The 20,033-nt window shown below is 53.8% G+C and overlaps 1 protein-coding gene across 3 annotated transcripts in view; it reads right to left on the bottom strand.

Annotated features, from left to right (window-relative positions):
* Positions 1-20,033, bottom strand: part of Dnmt3a (DNA methyltransferase 3 alpha) — a 103,796-nt gene that overhangs the window by 54,134 nt on the left and 29,629 nt on the right. For all 3 annotated transcript variants that reach the window (XR_013429175.1, XM_078029552.1, XM_040271406.2), the window contains exon 3: positions 9,987-10,091. Coding sequence is in view for 2 of the 3 variants with exons in the window: in XM_078029552.1 (XP_077885678.1) it covers positions 9,987-10,091 (105 nt within the window). In the remaining variant the exon portion in view is untranslated. The remainder of the gene's footprint in view (positions 1-9,986; positions 10,092-20,033) is intronic.

The raw sequence follows: 20,033 nt of genomic DNA, 5'->3' as shown, positions 1-20,033 counted from the left end.
CGTCCTGGGGACTGAACCCAGGGCCTTGCCCCTGCTTAGCTAGTGCTCTGCCATGGAGCTACGCCCAGTCCTGTTTGCTTTTATTTTGACAGTGCCCTAGATGGAGACACAGCACACCCCTGAGAATGCCATCTCAGATGGACCCACAGCAGTTACAGATGATGGCTTCAGAATGGAAACAGTGGCAGTGTCCACTGTTCAGGGACCACTGCAGGTCATGACACTAGTATCCCAGATCTGAGTGAAGCTGGTCCTGTTGTCCAGTGCCTGCCTCCCCCACCAGGCATGCCTCATTTTGGGTATTCAAACACTGCCCAGCACCTCCAGAGGTCCCTCAGAGTTCGCTGGTCTTTGTCTTCCTGCCAGGCAAGCCCCTCCCCTACTGTTCCCCGTTGCCCACCAGCTCCTCCTCAGGCCTGTCCTGTGAACAGCTCATTCCAATACACCAGGCTGATGGTTCTCAACTCGGGGTGACTTTGCCACCTCCACCCCAGGATATTTGGTAATGTCTGGAGACATTTTGGCAGGGGGAAAGGAGTCCTGGGGATTGAACCCAGTGACACTTTACCCCTGAGCCACATCCCCAGGCCTTCTTATTTTTTATTTTGAGACAGGGTCTCACTAAGTTGTTTAGGGCCTTGTTAAGCTGGCCTCCAAGCTGTGATCCTCCTGCCTCAGCCTTCTGAGCCACTGGGATTACAGGCATGTGCCACTGCACTTGACTGGAGACATTTTTTATTATCAAGTGGCTGCTGGCATCTAGTGAGTAGGAGGCCAGGGTGCTGCTCCGCACCCTATAGGTGTAGGACAGCCTTTTTGACAAAGGATTATACTACCCCAGTGTCAAAGTGTCTTTGAAAAATCCTGAGCTGAGGCTAGGGGAAATGACTGGGGACTGCCAAGAATACACAAAATTTATTGTTTTAACCATTTCCAAGTATACATGAAGTTCTTTCACATTATTGTACAACCCTCACTACCATCTATCTCCAAAATGATTTTGTCATCTGGAGCAGAAATTCTGCACCCATTAAACAGCAACCCCCGCCCAGTTCTCCCCTTCCTTAGTGACCACCCCTCTACCTTCTGTTCTCTAAGGAACATTTCAATCTCTCCCATCACTCACTGGGGGCTTGTGCTGGGCCTCCTGTCCTGGCAGCCCCAGCCTTACCCACATCCTCGGTTCCCAAAGCCCCCGCCACGTAGCTGGCAAGTGTGAACAGCTGCTGGTCCCAGCTTCCCCTGAAGGATGGGGTGAAGTCCATGCAGCAGGCACTCCCGTCCACAGCACGCCACGCTTGTTTGCAAAGCGCTTTCTCACCCCATCTCATTACACCCTCATCACGCTGCACCTAATTATTTGTTTACCGTATGTCTCCTGCTAGACGGCGAACTTTGCCTTATTTATCTTTTTTATTTCTCTCCACCTACAGCTCTCGGGCATCCGGCACAGGAGCTGGCGTCCCTATGCTTATAAAATTAATAAAGTTAATGATCACGATGGCCCTGAGGCAGCCAGTGTTGTCCTCACTTTTCTGGGGAGAAAGTCTCCAGGGCTCGCCTTGGGGCGCACACCTCCTCTGAAGACCAAGACAGGCTTTTGAGGCCCCTGGGCTGGGTCCTAGGAAAAGCCCAAGCAGATCGCAAGGGTTCCAAGAAGGAAAGGCATCTCCAATGTGCCCCAGAAGATAGCCTCTGTCTGGAGGAAAAGCAGGGCGAGGCAGGAAGGAGCCTCTGAGGGAACCCAGCCAGACCCAGACCAATGCCCCGCGCCGCCGCCTCCTCTACTCCTGCTCACGGTCCGCCGGACGCTGGCCAGACGCCAGAACTCCTGACCTCTCTTTCTCCAGGTGTGGCCATGTGTCCCAAGGTAGGGCAGAGTGCTCAGGATCCTAATGGGGGAATGATATTGAGACCATCTTTATTCTAGTTTCCTGTTTGCATGCAAAACCTAAAAACCAGGCACACAAGAGGTGAGGGACAAGGGAGCTGGGGCCCAAGCGACTGAGGACCAGTGCCGGAGGTGGGGAGGCTGGGCAGCTGTCACACACACAGGACCACCGAGAGCCACCAGGAACCCCTCCCTTCTTCTCCAGGACGGCTATTGTGCCTTTAAGGCGTTGGCAGGGTTCAGCCATCCGGGAACCCTGGCATCTGGCCAGCCATGGGCTCTTGACACACAATCGTGCACAGACACACACGGCGCTCACCCCGGCCTGGCCAACAACACACACCGGACCGACCGTGCTGGCAGGCAGGATGCTCAAGTGAAGGCCGAGGAGCAAGGAAACAGAACCCCACCCTCGAGCCCCTCCTCGCGCACTGCTGCCCCTTGCTCCCTCCACTCCTGGGCTGCCCCAGCACCAGCAGCCCCCACCCAGCCTGGATTTTTCCAGGTTGACTGCAGTTTCAGGAAACAGCCACACGTCCACGCCGGCAGCCCCGCCCCTGAAGCACTGCCCCAGGGCCAGCACTGCCCCCCATCCTGCCTGCAGCCCCTTCCCCTGGCAGCTCTCCCCCAGAGATCTTGCAGCTGGAAGTGGCCTGTGGCAGCAGGGGGAGCCAGAAAGAACCACCGCCCTGCTCCCAAGAGAGGTTCCAGAGGCTCACCTGCTTTGCTACTCCCGGAGTCAGTGCAGCGAGGCTCCAACACTCGGGAACTAGGACTCTGACTCCTCCACTTTTCTTTTTTCCCAGTGGAGCAGCTTAAAGGGCCACCCGAGGGGTAAGGGAACAGCAGGACCAGTTGCCAAAGATGGCTACTCTGGAAACTCTGGTCCCAGCCAGGGCAACTCAGCCCCACCTGGTCCCTCTTACCACTTTGCTGGGAGCTGCCTCCTCCTCCCCAGAGATCTCTCCACCTGTGAGTATCAGGGCCGGAGCTCCAGGCTTGGGAAGCCCTGGCCAGGCTGCCCCTAGCTATGGCAAATGGCTGCGAGAACAAACTGCCCAGTGAGTGGCACCTGAGTGACTCAGCCCACTGGGTTCCATCTCCAGCAGGGACACCTGTCCACCTGAATGTGGGCCTGGCTGTGCTCTCTGAAGTCAACCTCCGAGGGTTTCGGGGTGAGCTGAAGAGCTCACATGTACAAGAGATCCACCACAGTCAGTCTCTATACCGCCACCTTCCTGGAGGCGACCGATTTGGCAAGAAGGGAACCCACACGGCAAATGGTACTTTCTTCTCAAGTGTCAAGGGCTGTGATGGTCCTGCCCCACCTGACAGGGCTTCCTAGCCCGGATCTCATCCCACTTGCTCAGCCCCTGTGCCTGCAGACTGGAGAGCCCTACTCTCTTGGAGGCCTCGCCTTCCCTGGGTCACTGTAGCTGCCCTTCCCTGGAGCTCCCCCAGCTCACTTAGGTCCTTCCTGAGGCGGAGAGCCCAAGTGCAGGAGCTTTCCAGATGGGAGGAGGACAGGGAACTGGGGTTGACACTGGTTGACACTGCGCAAGGCCTGCGCAGCAGCAGGAGATGCAGGTGCCACTGGCCTCTAAGAGGCCAAAACCTGTGGGTACGAAGGGCTTATGGAGGTGGCCCAAGAGCATGTGACGCTGGGGAAGGAGTCAGGGAGGGACACAAGTGGATAGAGGGATTTTTTTGAAAAGCAAAATGTCGGTTCTGAGAACTCACTGGAATGTCCCCGTGAGCAGCTAGCCAGGGTGGCCTCCAGCTGCTCCCTTTCAGGAGCCTCAGTGTCTGACAACAGCCCTGGCACCGATCCTGTAGTGCCATCACTGGGGCCCGTGGCATCGCCTTCCCTTCCTTCCTCTCCTCATTCCCAGTGGCCAGCAGCATGGGCCTTGCCAATCTGAACCTCCACTGCCACTCCCTTGAGACCCTGGGGGTGTTTGGGGGTCCCCCACCCTCTCTTCCATGCTCTGGCTGCTGAGCTCCACTGGGCTCCTGGATGCCAGAGTCAGCCTCCCCAGACACCCCCACACGGCTTCACAGCCCCTCCTAACCTTCCTGATAGACACGAGCTTCTGAAAGAATAAGAAGAGTGAAACGCAGGCTGCCGGCTAACTCCCTTTCTAACCTGGACTGGACACAGTGTTAAAAAAATAACCCCCAGTGCACCCGGACGGCCAGGCCCGTCAGCTCTCCGTGCCCGCCTCTGGCCTCCCCACAATGCACCAGCACTCCTTCCTCACACCTTGCTCAGCAAGGTCACAGCAAGTGTCTGTCACTTCCCCCCTTAACTGCCACACTCTTTTTTTTTTTTAAACCTCTGAGCTACATCCCAAGCCCTTTAAAAAAAAAAAGAAAGAAAAAGAAAATTATTTTTTAGTTGCAGTTGGACGCAATACCTTTATTTTACTTATTTATTTTTATGTGGTGCTGAAGATGGAACCCAGGGCCTTGCCCGTGCTAGGGGAGCGCTCTACCGCTGAGCCACAACCCCAGCCCCATCCCAAGCCCTTTTTATTTTGAGCTAAATTCTCACTAAGTTGCCCAGACTGGCCTTGAACTTGTGATCCTCTTGCCTCAACCTCCTAAATCACTAGGATTACAGCCCACCACCGTCTTTTAAGGCCCTTGGTACTGGATTCCAGTGGTGGGGGTAGACTTGACTGCTCAGGCTGGGGAATCTGCAGGGAAGAGTGCAAAGTCTTGGCCCTCATGAGCTACAGTTTCCTCACACCTTCCACAATGTGAGAAGACAGGAGAGAAGGCAGCAGTGAACTGACCCTGCTGCAATGAGAGAACCTGTCTTAAGAAGTTTGGGGCCTGTGCTCGCTTTGGCAACACATATACTAAAAAAGAAGTTTGGGGCCTAAAAACAAGGGGGTTCCAAGTTAAAAAGTCACAATTGAACAGGTTAGTGCAGGAGCAATTCTGGAAAGAAGGGGATTTGAGCTCTGTGTTAACCTGGAGAAGAATTAAAAGGTCCTATTAGGTTAGAAAATTTGCCCATACTATAAACGTTTTTTTTTTCTGTACCAGGGATTGAATCCATGGGTGCTTAACCAATGACCCACATCCCCAGCCCTTTTTATTTCGAGCCAAGTTCTCACTAAGTTGCCCAGACTGGCCTTGAACTTGAGATCCTCCTGCCTCAGCCTCCTGAGCTGCTGGGATTACAGGAGTGCGTCAACAGACCAAGCCCGTACTATAGACTCTTAAAAGTTGAGTGAACTGCTGAGCTGACCTAAGTGGGAGCTCACGGGTTCCCAAGCCTCCAACAGTTGGCTTCTGAGTCTTCTGCCCTGACAGGGGTCAGTTTTGCCCTGGCAGACTCCCCTCCTCCTGGTGTGCTAGAGGGTGGGAGGTGGAGTAAGGAACCCCAGCTCAGCTGAGCTCAGCGCCAGCTCCCAGTCCCCTCCTGCCCTTTCTGGGCTATTCTTAGCAAGAGGTGACCTCAGAATGCTCCCTCCAAGCAAAAATAACCCTAGAGGAAGTTGGTGGGTATAAATCTTCAATGACAAAACGCGTACAGCTAGTGAGCAAGGCAGGTCACTCCCCAGGGTCTGTGGTCAAGGGCAGAAACTGTCCCTCATAAGTTCCAGCTGGAACCACCTATGAAGGACAAAAGGTTTTGAAGTGCTGTCTGGGCTTGTGACCAGGAAGGAACCGGCCTCTGACAGCTTCACTTGTCACCCTGCAACATCTCAGGCGCTGCTGGATAAGAAGATGCCCCTTCCTGCCCACGCTGACACATGCAGGCCGGTCCCCTCCTCCTCTTCATGGGCACTGGCCAGCCTGCAGTCCCTGGCCCAGGTGCCAGTTCTCTTCCTAAGCCCCGCCCAGCCTTGCAGCTGGCTTCCTGTTTCCTGTTGTCGGCAACATCCTGGCTCTGCAGCCAGAGCTGCCGGCAAGCCGGGCGCTGCCTGGGGTTAGGAGGCCCACTCGCAGTCCTCAGGCCACTGCAGCCTTCCCCACTTAAACACGGGCTTCCTGGCATGTGGTCTGGTCACCTATATTTTTCTTGGTATGCACAGTTCTGTGCACTTTTTTTTTTTTTTAAAAAACCTCCTTGCATTTGTACACTAACTTACCCTTTGGGAACCCAGTCAGCCAGGCTGAGTGGCTGTAGTGGTGAGGAGGAGAGAGCACTGTGAGCCCCGCACTTGGGAGGCATGGAATTCAAGTCCTGAATCCTCTCTGAACCTCAGCCTCTTCATCCGAATGTTGGGATGTTAATGATTGAGATCCCATAAGCCTTCATTCATGATCTGTGTCCTCAGGGGGGTGACTAGGCAAAGGGCACGACACCAAGGGTCAAAGCTAGCAGAAGGGACAAGCTCTCTCCACCTGCCTTTCAGATTCTCTGAGGTAAAAGGCCAGGTTTTGGTTTTAGATTTTTAAAAATTCTCTAGCCACTGAGAAGTTAGACTTTTTGTAAAATCAAAGTCAGGCACAGGGATGTGGCAACAATAGCAAACTGATTAAGAAAGCTCCTGGGGCTGCAGTTGGCTCAGTGGTGGGACGCTTTCCCAGCTGCACGGGTCCTGACTTCATCCCCAGTACCCCCAAAACCAAACTCCTATATACTCATTCTTGAGTTCTGTACGGACAGGTAACCAAACAGCTCTTCTCAGCACCCGGTCCCTGGACTTGTCACTTGTCTTTGATTCCTCAGCAGTTCATTTGTACTAACTTACAGACAGGGCAAGAAGGGAGAGGCCAGAGTGGGTGACAGTGGCTGAAGGGGGCTTCATTTTTGAGCCAGGCTTTGGCGGGTGATGGCTCTGGGGCAGGCTGAGACCAGGGAAGGCTCAGAACAGGAGGGGCAGCAGGGGAAGTGAGCCAGGCGCGTTCAGCAAGAAGACGTGGTTTCTGTGGCCAAAGAGGAGGTATTGGGCACTGGTGAGGGTGTGTGGGGGGGGCAGGAGAGATCAGATAATAATGAGCTGCAATGCCAGACGGAATATTCCAGATCTTGTCCCATAAGAAAGTCCCTAGGACCTGTGAACAGAGATATGCTGGGCAAGATATTCAATATGACTATGTGTGGCCTCTTCTTTCTAGCACAACAGATTGGAAGATAAATCTTTTTTTTTTTTTTTTTTTTTTGTACTAGAGATTGAGCCCAGGGGCCTAAGGACATTTAACACTGAGCTAGAGATACACCAACAGCCCCTTTTGATCTTTTATTTTGAGATAGGGTCTCACTGAGTTGCTTAAGGGCCTCACTAAGTTGCTGAGGCTGGTCTCCAACTTGTGATCCTCCTGCCTCAGCCTCCTGAGTAGCTAATAGGTGTGTGCCACAGGACCCTGCTGGGAAGATAAATCTTTTTCTGGGTTTCTCCCCTACCTTGCGGTAGGTGCTCAGTAAGTGCAAAGTGTTCCTTGTGAGGGGAAGGAATGGGTGGGGGGTTCTAGAAAGCATGCTGTCCTGAGCACCCCAGGGACAGGTGGAGCTGGTTTGGGAGAGGGTGTAGCTAGAAGGCCAGCACAGCAGCACCCATAGTAGCATCCTGCTGAAGGCACAGACAGGCCTTGGGAGCAAAAGGAGGAGCAGTCCAAGACTTCTCAGCCTCGGGGCTGGAGAGGAAGCTGGTCCCTCCCTGTCCAGCGTGGACAGTGCAAAGTCTGCACAAAGGACCCCCTGCTGACCCCATCAGGGCTAGCTGAGCTCCCTGCTCTCTGGGCTTAGTCCTAATCAGCTATTGTAATAGTCCCTGGCAAAGCTATTCTCAGGGCCACAGCTGCACCAGGACCCAGCGACACTCCCCCTGCTGCGCTCCTGGGGAGGGGAGGAGGCCCAGAGCAGCGCCTGCCCTCCCAGGTGCTGTGTGCTGAGGCCCTAGTCAGGACCCAGTAAGCCAGACACGGGCCAAAGGCTGCCCCCTGGCTGCAGGAAGAATTTCCCCTGCAGGCTCCCAGAGAGAGAGGTGCTGCCGGTGTTCCCTGGCTGTGGTTCCTCCATTCCCGAGTGTGCAAGATGTCCTCTCCAGCCACTGCTTCCCAGGAACGCCCCTGCCCAGGGCCTTTCCTGAGAGTCCTGGCAGCTGCACGTCTCACCTAGGACATGGCTGGACCACGTCTCACCAGGACTCGCAGGATGCACATTGCCTCCCGTGGCGGCTGCGCAGGGGCTAAAGCTGGGCCCCACTCCAAGGCCTGCACCCCAGTCTGTGGACACTGGTCCCTGCCGTGGTGCAGGGACTCATTGCACTGCCAGCTTAGCGTATTTGGAATCAGCTTTACTGTTTGCTTGTTTGTTTTGGTTTTTGGTGCTGGGGATCGAACCCAGGGCCTTGTGCATGCAGCTTTACTGTTTGCAAAGTACCCCCGTAGGCAGACACGGCAAGTATTATTTGCAGCCCTTTTTTACCAATGAGGAAGCAGCTCAGAGAGGTTAAGTAACTTGCTCAAGGTTACACAGCTGGGAAGCAGTAAATTCAAGTGCTGTTTCTTCTGTGAAACTGATTTCTGTGGCCTCTTAAAGAGGAAAGGCTGGTCAAGGGCAGGCCTGGCATTGATGAGCACCAGCTGGGTAGTGCTTCAGCCCATTTCATTGTCACTGTAGTCTACAAGGAATGCATCCTTATCACCCCTATTTTTCACAGAAGAACCTGAGATTTGGACCTCCTTCATGTCACAGGTAGTGAGCTGTGGAGCTCGGGTTTGAACCCTGCTGGACACCTCTTCTTCCCCCTGTCCATCTGTGGGCCATTTCCTGTGCCCTCTGACCCTTCTCAGTGATGCCTTCCCTCTGATTTCAGAGACTTACAAATTGGAGTCAAAGGGTTGCTGGGTGTTTATTTGATACAGGTGGTGGCTCTTGTTCCTAGCAACTAGATGGGGAAAAGGAAGTTAGCTCTGCAGGTCTCAGCTGAGCCTCAGGAGGCAGGCAGGGCCCACGGGGAGCCAAGTGCGGACTCTGACTCCAGCCTGGCTCCCCACGCACCCACCCACCTTCTCCTCCAAGGTGCCCTGTGGCAGAAGAGTGTGCAGCAGCCTCCCAGGAATTGGCCAGTATTGCCCGCTGCAACTGGGAATTCCTTTGAAGTCCCAGTTTATCTTTCATTGCCATGTGAACTTTTCATTCCAAGCCATACAACACCCATGTTGGTTTAATGTTAGAGTGTTTACAGGTGCTTAATTCTACCCCTCTTGCCCACTCGAGCAGATTGGTAGTGGTGCACTCTATCGCGTGGCAGGTGCCCAAATCTCCCACGTCTAAGAACCTACCTCCCCAACTCTGCTGTGCTCTCCTGGGCTCCCGGCCCTGCTGAGCATTTCCTTGAAGGGCTGAGTTACACAGCCAGAGCCCCTGACTCCCCCTCACCTTCTTGCTCCAAGTTTACCATCCTCAGCTAGAAGGGACTAAAAGAAAGGAACCAGCTGTCTTTGGTGCTGGGAAATAATTATCCACCTCTGAGTTTAAGCCTCAGGGAGGCAGACCCTCCAGCCCACAGCCTTGCCCTCCAAGCTCCCTTCATCTTGGCAACCCCAGCACTCCCCCATACCTCAGTGGAGCCTGCTGCTTGCAGGGCAGCCTTGCAGCCTCCACCCCTGCGGGACTTCAACAGCGCCCCGGAGCTCCTCTTACAAAGAGAGGAGCTCAGCCTGGGTCCTCTCCTCTCCCTGAACAGATGCCCAATCTCAGGTCCCACTTGGAGTCCTCCTGTTGGAGTCTGAGGCCCAGGGTGGGTGTGTGGATCATAGGGAGGGCCCAAGCAGCCAGGCCAGGGGCTCAGTCCAGTCCGGGGAATCCAGCAGACTCTTTGCTGCTCTTCCAGAGGGAGGCTGGGAGTCGGGGGCCTGTTTGAAATCCCAGCTCCAACACCCACCAGCCAAGCTCCCTGGCCTTGTGGGACCTCCAGTTCTCAATACTAAATAGGGAACTGCAGGTGGCTGTGGGATTGAAAGGATGGGGAATGTGAGCGAGCTCTGGAGCTCACTTAACATCCGCGGGTCCTTGCAGGATGTACATCACTGCTACCCAGGTCGTGTGTGTGTGTGTGTGTGTGTGTGTGTGTGTGTGTGTGTGTGTGTGTGTGTGTGTGTCTGGGGATGCGTGGGACAGGACACTCACAGGTGGGTGCTTCCGCTTCCGGCCAGGCCTCCCCACCTTCCGGGCCGTGGCACTGGGCTCCTGGCGCTCCTCCTTGCCACGAGGCTCCTCCTGTTCTTCTCCCTCCTGTGGGCACAGACGACACAGCCAGTGAGCCAGAGCTAATCTAAGAGGCACTTCCTTCCAGAACCATCTGGGCTGGCTCTGGCCTCCTCCTATCCCATCCCCATGACAGCCACACTCCCAGGGCTGTGCCCTGCTGCCTGCCCCCACAGGGTGAGCGCCACCTCTGGCGGTCTGGCAAAGCTGGTGCCACCCTGAATGCCACACCTAAGTGTATCTGGGGGGATTTTCAGGGGACCCCACTATCTCAGCAAAGCACTATTCCCTCTTGTGATCACAATTTCTCAACCACGAGATCATAACACATGCATTGATAAAGGATTTGTTTCTGAATTAGGAGCTTATTTATATGAAAAAAAAATCTTATGCAAGTACAAAAAGTCATTGAGTAACCTATTTAATGAGTCTCCTGAAAAGTGTAAAATCACACGAGAAGTTAAATTGAGTGGTGCCTGTTTATAATGCACACAATACTTGAAGTGAGGGCTACTGTACAGGATGCAGGACTTTTATAGCTGCTGTCAATACCCCTGCCCTGGAGCTGGGCCACGTGGCACTGGAACTGCACGTGCGAGGCACCCAGGGAGTGTCTCGTGGACCACATCTTGCCTCTTTTTTCGTGACCCTTTTGTCATCCTCCCCCGTGGTAACAGTACCTGTGCAGGGCCAGGCCCTCTTGCTAAGTCTCCTGGGGCAGAGACATAAACCTAGAAAGTCCTGCCTCACTGCTCCAGTCTGGCCACAAACCACCCACAAGTCCCTTCTGACTCAGCCAGGCTCTGGCATGACTAATCACCACCAGAAATAAGGTTGAGGAAGGAGAGAGAGACCCCTGCCCAGCGGAAGGGCAGCAGGCTGCTCCAGGGCCCTGCACGCTGTGGAGCTGAGTTCAGGGCTCTCCCGGGGAACAACCAGCCAGAGAGACAGCACCGCAGGAGAGAAGAGCAGGGCGCCCAGGTTTCCTGGAGATCCAGTCGAGATGGCCCTCGGCTTCCCACTCAACTTTCATTTCCTGTGATTTCAAAATAGCTTGTGGTTTGCCACATTAATGTTCAGGTAATGAAGGGACATGAGAATGAAAACCTCCTGCCACCAACTGCAGACACCAAGCCCAGGGGAAGAGTCTCGCTGGCCCCTCTACCTGTCCCCATCCATTCAAGGCATGTCCACAAGACAGACCATCGCAGCCCAAGTCCTGGGGGCCTCCAAAGACAGGCCGGGAGGGTGACAGAGGCTCCAGGCCTTGGCACCCAGCGGTGGCCACGGTCATGCTGGAGAGAAGGCCGTGCTCTTAAAAGAGATGGAGACCGGTCACCCATGCACTGTGAGAACAAGAAAGGTGACAGCTGCCACCAGAAACCAAAGTCGGCTGATATAATGATGTCAGGACAGAGATGGGGCCAGAGCTCATAATGCTGGCCTTCAGGAGCACTGTCACCAGAATGACACGGCAATGAGCACAGAGGGCCTGGAGGGGCTGGAGAGGACGATTTAAGGAGCTCACCCCGGAAGGGGAGGAAGCCAGAGGATAGAAGGGCCTGCACTGTCGGGGTCCAGTGTGGAGGGAGGCGGGCCCAAGGGCAGAGGTCCTTGAGGGGTTCTCTTCAGGAAAGCACAGCAGAGGAGCAGTGCGACAGCCAGGCCCAGGGGAGGCAACCAGCTGGAAAGGGAGCTTTTTAGGGCCGGGAAGGCCCAAGCCACTGGAGGTCTGAGGGCATGTGCCTGCGGGAGGCCAGGCGGCTGGATCTGAGCCGTCCCCCAAGATCCCACAGACAGCCCACTAAGAAAGGATCGTGCACGGTGGTGCACACCTCCCGTCCCAGCTACTTGGGAGGCTGAGGCAGGAGGATGGCAAATTCAAGGCCAGCCGGGCAACTCAGTGAGACCCTGTCTCAAAACAAAAATTTAAAAAGGGCCAGGGGGGGCTGGGTTGGGGCTCCGTGGCAGAGCATTTGCACGTGTGAGGCACTGGTTTGATCCTCAGCACCACTTAAAAATTAAAAAATAAAGGTATTGTGTCCATCTACAAGTAAAAAAAAAATATTTAAGACAGAAGTAAAGCACCCCTGTACCAAAAAGGGGGAAATGGGGAGACAAAGGTGTCCATTCTGCCTGCTTCCCAGGTTTCTCAGGAAACAAATGGTTTGTCCCTGATTTGTTTTGTTTTCTGCTGAATCCCCTGAGCCGAGGATAGATTCTGGAAGAACTCCTACTGTCCAGAAATTCTGGGCTTTGAACTATTTTTACAACAAACAACACTTATTACAAAGGGCCTTATTTGACTCTCTCACTTTTATTCTGAACTAATCAGAGATGTGAAAGCCAATTGGAAACTGATCAGCAAAAAGAAACCATGGTCACCACACGGAAAGGACTAAAAACAAGTACACTTGATGTTTCAGGACGGGCAAGCCCCAGCTCCCACCAGGCACAAGGGCAAAACCTTTGGGGTCTCTGACCGGCAACCCCACACCATGAGCACCCACTGCCGGTCCTCACAGCACCTCTGTCTGTCACGCATGCTGTCCAGGCAGGCTGGCGGTGCTCAGCACATTTTTTCCCCTGTTGGATTCAATTCAGGGCAATCCAACCCAGGAAGAAGGGGCGGAGCCCCCGTGCCAGGCCACCTCTCCAGGGTCCCGCCCTGTCCAGAGAGGTGGAGAACACCAGGCAGGGTGCTGTGTGCCCAGCATGAGGCAAGGTGCACTCAGGTCACGTGCACCTCTGGGTTAGACTCGAGGAAACCAAGTCTCCATGGGACCCTTGCTCAGAATTCACAGCCAGGTCTGGCCCTTGCCCTTTGCATTTGGCCCTGAAGCACAGCTCTATGAAAAGCACATTATCTTCTGCCAACACGTCATTCTTCCATGATGGAGCCCAAGCACAGGGCAAAGTGGAAGGAGGGCTTCGGGCTCTGGGCCTGCTGTGGTTCACGCTGCCGGGCAGGGGCTGATGCTCCGAGCAGGGTGAGCAGATGGCCGGGGCCATGCCCTCCACGGCTCCACGGAGGCGTATCAACTGGTTTATTTTCACATCTGTCACGGGGTCTGTTTTATTCAATATCTTTGCTGATGGGTTGAGCAAAGGAATGTAAAATATGCTTATCAAATCTGCAAGTAGTACTGAGTTAAGAGGCATCACTAATACTGTGAAATAGAAGAATCTGATCCACAGCAACTTGAGCAGCTGGGAAGCAGCAAGGCGTTTAGCGGGAACAGATTTGGGGCCAGGTTGGTTTCCTCGTCTGTCAAGTAAGGGACTGAATTAGCCCTTCCAGCAGCAGTGAAGGAGGAGGACTAGAGACAGGTGGGCGGGGATTTCTGCTCTGCCCTCTCCTTACTAGTCACTTCAAGCTCCTTCTTCTCTCTGTGCCTTGTTTTCTTCATCCATAAATTGGGGGTAATGATACTTCACAGCAGTGGGATACGTACGAACGGAGGTAATCAATCAAAAGCTCGCACGTGACAGTCACTCAGAGCTGCTCAATTCCTCCCTGCTCCACGCGGCTGACTAGAACATTTCACACAAGCACGGCACTCTCACCCTCCTCCGGGTCCCTCCCTGCCTCTTGCCATCCCAGCTGGTTGCATGTGCAGCCATCACTCAAGGCTCAGACCCACCCCAACATCTGGCTGGTGCCATGGCGATAAGATACTCCGCGCACTGGGACGCCTGATCTTTCCAAAATGAAACGCTGATTATGTCACTAAACAGTGTTAACCCAAGGGGGACCCCAGGGCCTGCAAGTCAGGCCCACTCCTCAGCCCTTGTGCAGGAAGCTCCCCAGGATGTCTGGATCACCTGGGCCTCCTCTCCAAGCGGGCCCAACAGACTGCAGCGGGTGCAAAAGCAGCTGCTCCCCCTGTCCCGTGGGCCGACTGTTTCCTCTGCCACCTTCCCCTCAGGCTTCCCAGCAAACCCAGACTCCCCTTTCCAGCCTTGCATCCCTTCCCCTGCACCCCCTTCCCCATCCCCTAGCTAGACTGGCCTGATAAACTGCTCCTCTCCTCCAGCACCCCATCCTGCATTCCATCTCAGCACTGCGCTGGTCAGGCCATGAGCTCCTCCACAGAGGTGACAGGCCTCCACACGACATCCACACTGCCCCGTCTGATGCATGCAGCATGAGACAGACAGTCCAAAACACTAGATGAGTGGCTGTCGCAGAATAGGTGCTCAATAAATAACTGAGTCTGTACACTCCGATGAGGAACATGAACAAGTACACAAACCCAAGCAAATACAGTGTGCCTGATTTGCCGGCGCTACTCAGAGCTTTACATCTCCAGAATCAGGAAACGGGAGGACTAACGCGCACTTTCTAGGCTTAAACGCAATTGTCACTTTACATTTATGTAATTCTTTATGGCTTTCAAAGCACCTTCACATTTGGGTGCCTCTTAGATGAGGTGGTTCCCATCAGCCTCTCTCTAAACTTCTGAGGCTATGATCTGACCTACATTTCAGCGCAGCTCACTGGATGGATTATTTTAAGCCACATACAACTTCTCATTCTGATGAGCTGGGCCATGATGATAATAATCTCTCACATTCGTACAGTACAGGGTAATTAACAAAGCATTTCCACCTATGTTGTTTCATTTTATTCTTATGCTTTACAGCCAGCAGAGGTGGTATTACTTTTTTCCATGACATAAATGGGAAATGAAGCCCAGAGAGGTTATCTGACTCTGAGAGATCAGAGGACTAGGAGGCCTTCAGAACCAAAATTCAAATCTTTTCAGGGCTCGGCCTTGAAAACTGCAAAACGTGTCACTACAACCCACCATGCTGTTACACACACACACACACACACACACACACACACACACACACACGGAAGACACAAACATGCAGGGAATGCAAGGGGAGGGCAGCCACCAGGCCCATCATGCCAGTCCCCTCCCTTAAGAGATATATGTCCCTCAGGATCTTTGCCCAGAGACAGAGAGACATGTGTGCTCCCTTCAATATTTAAACCGGATGCTACTGACCCGGCATCCGCTGAGCAGATGTCTCAAGTTGGTGTTTGAGTCGAGGGGATGAACTTGCCGGATCTAGTCAGCCACTTGCCCGGGGTCCCCTGGGACAAGAAGCACGTACAGCCTCTGCCAGCTGGCTGGCTGGCCTCCCAGGGACTGTCTGTGGTTGTGGAATTCAGCGAAACGAATTGGCTTCTGCAGCTCACGGAGCCCTGGGCTGCCTGAGCACCAAGTTGCAGGAGCCACCCCCTCGGGATCTTGGAGTCACATAAAGCACGTGGGACATGGGCAAACACTCACACACAGGCGTGCCCAGGCCCACACTGCAGAGGTGGCTCTGGCTAGAGAGGCCAAGGGCAGAGGCTGCAGTGGTTGAATTAGGAATCGCTGGAGAAAGCTCACTTCCACAGCCCTCTAAACCCTTGCTTTACCTGACCTCAGTCACCCCCCAAAGCTCATCAGGCCTTTATTTCAATTATTCAATAAATTCAGCAAACATGCCAAGGGCGGTGGCCAACAGCTGTAATCCCAGCTACTCAGGAGTTTGAGGCAGGAGGGTCAAGTATAAGGCCAGCCTCAACAATTAACAAAGGCCCAGAATGCAGCTCACTGGTGGAACGCATTGCCTAGCATGCACGCACACACCCCTGGTTCAGTTCCCAGCACTACAAAAACATAAAATTCTGATGATGATGGTATTAAAAAATTCAGCAAAGATCATTGGCTTCATATTATAACTACCAATGGACATCATCGCTTTGCCCGAAGGCCACAGTCCTGGAGGGCAGGGATCATGTCTTAGTAGACCCTTTGAGTCCCTCAGAGCTTCTAAGTACATGCACACAGCGGGTGCCTTATTAATGCTAAATGATTGAAAATGGTCATGCCTGCTGACTTCCACAAGTCACCCCACCTCCTTCCACAGCTGCCTCCTTGCTTGGAGGCACCCCACCTTGCTTGGAGGCACCCCAACTCCCTCACAAGGTGCCTCCTTGCCTTTGTTAAAACATCATCCCGTCTTGTTTTATTGACTACCTGGACAATAAATGTACAAAGTTGCCGAGTGAACGCCTGAATATTTTCAGCCTTTGTTACAGCATTGGAATAGTTTACAGTGTTTACCTATATTGTTCTGCAGCAAATACAATGCACGTGGGGTGGGGGCCCTCACATTATTTTGGAAAAAAAATAAACACGGAGTGGGCAGGGCCTCATCCCCCCACCAAGAGGCCAGACACAGGGGTGTGCTCAAAAAAAATCATTGAGTGCCTACTGTGTCCTGGATAAAAAGGTAAGGAAACAAACGGAACTCAGTCTAGAGGGCGAGACAATACTAAACAAGACCCAGCTGAGCCATGCGGAGGGCCAGAGGGGAGCGTGCCCACTGCTTGCTGGCAGCCAACTCCATGGGCACCCGGCCCGTTCCCGTCCACTCCTTCAACAGCCCACCCAGACTCTGTGCTGGCCTTGCTCTACAGAGGCAGACCAGAAAAAAACTACCTCGTTTTTTGAGACACTTGCCAAGTATGTTAACCTGGCTAAGCCTCTCTTGCTCACCTGTAAAATGGGATGACGACAGCAGGTGCCTCCGGAGGGACTATGAACATTAAATAAAGCTAACTGCGGTGCAAAGGAGACTCCTTTATGGGCCCTTTCCCATGGCCTGTGGCTCAGAGAGGCAGTTTCAGGGCAGAATCAGGCCTCCTGGGCCCAGCCCAATTGCTAGAAATCAAGGGCCATTCCCTGATGGTCCAGGGACACCTGCTCCAGTTGGGTCCCCCCCTTCCCCTCTGCACATCTGAGTCCAACCTTTCCCACTCTGTCCCTAGAGGACCCACCTTCTCAGCAGAACATGCTCTGACCCTAACCTGCACATTAAGAGAAGGAGGAAACAAGTGACTGTGGACTTAGCCCTGGCCCCTCACCTGCATCCCTGAAGGCATCCACAGCTCCTGTCATCAGAAGGTGGGTCTCACTGCCACTTACCTTGGTTTTGCTTCTGTTCAATGGGCAAAAGGACCTCCGCCCTCTCGTACCTGTAGACCTAGCACGAGGAGCTCCCCTCCATGTGCAGAGCTCACAGGGGACTCCAAACCCACAACAGTGACATGCCTATCTGGTTCCTTGAGCTTCCCCACACCACAAAGGGGGTAGGTAGGCAGACAGACAGATGGACAGATAAAGTGAAAGTCATCCAAAATAAAGTATAAGGCTAACTTAATATATACACCAGCTCCTTGCGTTAACAGCTCGCTCACAGACACCATCTACCTAAACACCTCAGGCCAGCGAGGAGCCCTCTCCCTGCCCGGCGCTGGCGCCACTGAGTCACGCACCAGAGGCCAGACTCAAACACGGGTCTGTCTCCAGAGCCCCACTGACCCACCAAGACCGTACCAACTGCAAGGCTAACTGCAGGTGACATTCAATCAGGTCTGTTTCAAGAAATGTCTAGACAATCTGAAACCCAAAATGTAGGTCCTGGGCAGGTCACAAGTGGTCAGTGTACATCACAGACCTGTTGACTATACCTGGGCATCTAATAACTCCATGAGTAAAAATGTACACATCATTATCCATGTGCTGTGTTCCTGAAGGGAAAGTGGCTTTTTCTATTTAAATGTCCCCAAGGTTTGCTTTTTTTTTTTCTTCAGTACTGCAGTCCTCAGGGCCTCCTCGCACACACTAGGCAAGCCACAGAGTTTCAGCCCCAGCTGTTTTCTTAAATTTTGAGACAGGGACTTGCTAAATTGTTTAGGCTGGCCTGGAACTTTCGATCCTCCTGCCTCAGCCTCCCGAGTAGCTGGGGTTACGGGTGTGGGCCACTGCGCCTGGCAGGGGGACGTCTTTTAAAAGACTCCAGTGACTAGCCAGCCCCAGGTGACTATGCAGGGGCTGAACGCAGTAAAGCCAGATCCTGCCCGGGAAGACTGCTTTCCTGCAGACCTGTGGACCTGCAAGAACCCCTGAGATTGGAGCTGGTGGAAACCCTGCCCAGGGACGCCCTTGAGCTTGGGTACCAGGGCAAGGAAGTGCTCAGGGCCCAAGGGAAATCAATGCTTGCCAGCCCTCTAGGCTGGACTTTGACGGGGAAGGGAAGGAAGGAGCTCCAGCCCCAGGCTGAATGCACGCGTGCGGTGTGTGTAGACAGGCACGCAGGCGCTCCTGCATGTTCCCAGCACAAGGACACAGCCTGCTGCCTCTCTACACAGCAGGACAGGGCACGGGTATGTGTCGTGGGGCAAGTGCCCCAGAGTCCCTGCCCACTGCTGCATGGCCCAGCTGTCTCGGTATCTTCCTAGCCCCTGTCCTTTGCAAGGCCCTCTGAGGGTGCTCATCAGTCCACCGTCGATCTGTGGAGCCTACTATCCCTTTCCCTGGAAAGGCATCTGAGTCTGAAGGAAAAAAGAGAGAGGGAGAGAGGAAAAGAGAAGAGAGGAATGGAGGGAGGAATGGTGAGAAGCACTGTGTCCAAGGTGTTCAATCAAAAGAACCTATGAGGAGCAGATGTGCACATGTGCAGACACGTGCAATCCTGCACATGAGCCTGAATATATGAGCTCCTGCTGCAGGCGAAGTGCCCTCGATGTCCTCCTCCACCCCACCCCAGGGCAAGAGCATGCTGCACAGAGACAGGCTTCTCTGAACACCCTTTCAGTCTAAACAAATACCCTTGAACCTGTAGCACCAGAAACCCGAGCAGGACTATGGTGCATCACAGCAGAGTGGCACTGTCCATGCCATTCCCTTTCACACAAGAGGCAACCAGAAGGGCACAGAAACCAACAGCAAGGCTGCTGGGTTCCAACCTCTGTACTACCTCCTATAGCTGTTTGACTTTAGGCAAGTGACTTAACCTCTCTGAGACTCAGTTTAGTCCTTCGTAAGAAAGAATAATAAAAATAATAGTGCCTACCTTATCGGGCAATTATAAGAATTAAATAAGAGGCTGGGCGCCATGGCACACGCCTATAATCCCAGTAGCTCAGGAGGCTGAGTCAGGAGGATTTCGAGTTCAAAGCCAGCCTCAGCAACTTAGAGAGGTCCTAAGCAACTCAGCGAGACCCTGCCTCTATAATAAAATACAAAAAAAGGGCTGGGAATGTAGCTCAGTGGCTAAGTCCCTCTGGGTTTAATCCCTAGTACCAAAAAAAAAAAAAAAAAAAAAAGAAAGAAAATTAAATAAGGAAATGCACATACTACCCAGCGGTCAGTGCTCAGTACATCTTGGCCATTGTTTCTGAGGTAGAGGAGAGAAGAGGGCCTTAAGACTGGGGGACGGCCAGAGGATCTGCACTCCTGCCAGCTCCAACGCGTCTGTGGGGATCTGAAGAGATCCCCGAAATGTTCTCGGTCCCCTGTCCTGCTCCACTTGCTCCTTGCCTCTCTTCCACACAGGGCTGGCCCTCTACCTCCAGGTCCCCTCTAAGCTATTGGCCTCTGCTTCTTGCTTCCTGTCCCGTTCCCCTCAAGGCCAGGCTCCTTCCCTCTGCCCTGTTACATTTACCAACAGACTCACCCTGACCCCAACCCCAGAGGTTGCCCCCTCAGCCTGCTCCCCCTGCCCACCCGTGGATGGCAGGGGGTGGGCTGGCAGGTGCTGAAGGGCACTTATATGCCTGGACCTGCCTGTGCACCCCCAGCCAGCGTGTCCACTTTGGCTCCTCACCCCACCGTCCTGACCCTCGGCCCTAGGTAATGACTCCCCTGTGGCGGGGTCTTAACCACTCTCATTTTTCTTTCCATCGTATCCATAAAACACTTCCTGAGCACACACCGTGGGCTACTGTGGGCCCTGGGGACTCCTACAGAAGAAAGGGCTGAGACCCCACTCCCCAGGGGCACCAGACACTACCCACACCAGTCATCCTCAACTGTTGGTGGCCACAGACCCCCTGCAGGCTGCTTAAAACCTGACAGTCAGAGTTCCTGACTCAGCAGGCCAGGGGTGGGCCTGAATGTC

This window comes from Ictidomys tridecemlineatus, chromosome 12, assembly GCF_052094955.1.
Source record: "Ictidomys tridecemlineatus isolate mIctTri1 chromosome 12, mIctTri1.hap1, whole genome shotgun sequence".
Taxonomy (NCBI): domain Eukaryota; kingdom Metazoa; phylum Chordata; class Mammalia; order Rodentia; family Sciuridae; genus Ictidomys; species Ictidomys tridecemlineatus.
Note: the sequence above shows the minus strand (reverse complement) of the source record. Positions and strands in the feature narration are given on the sequence as shown.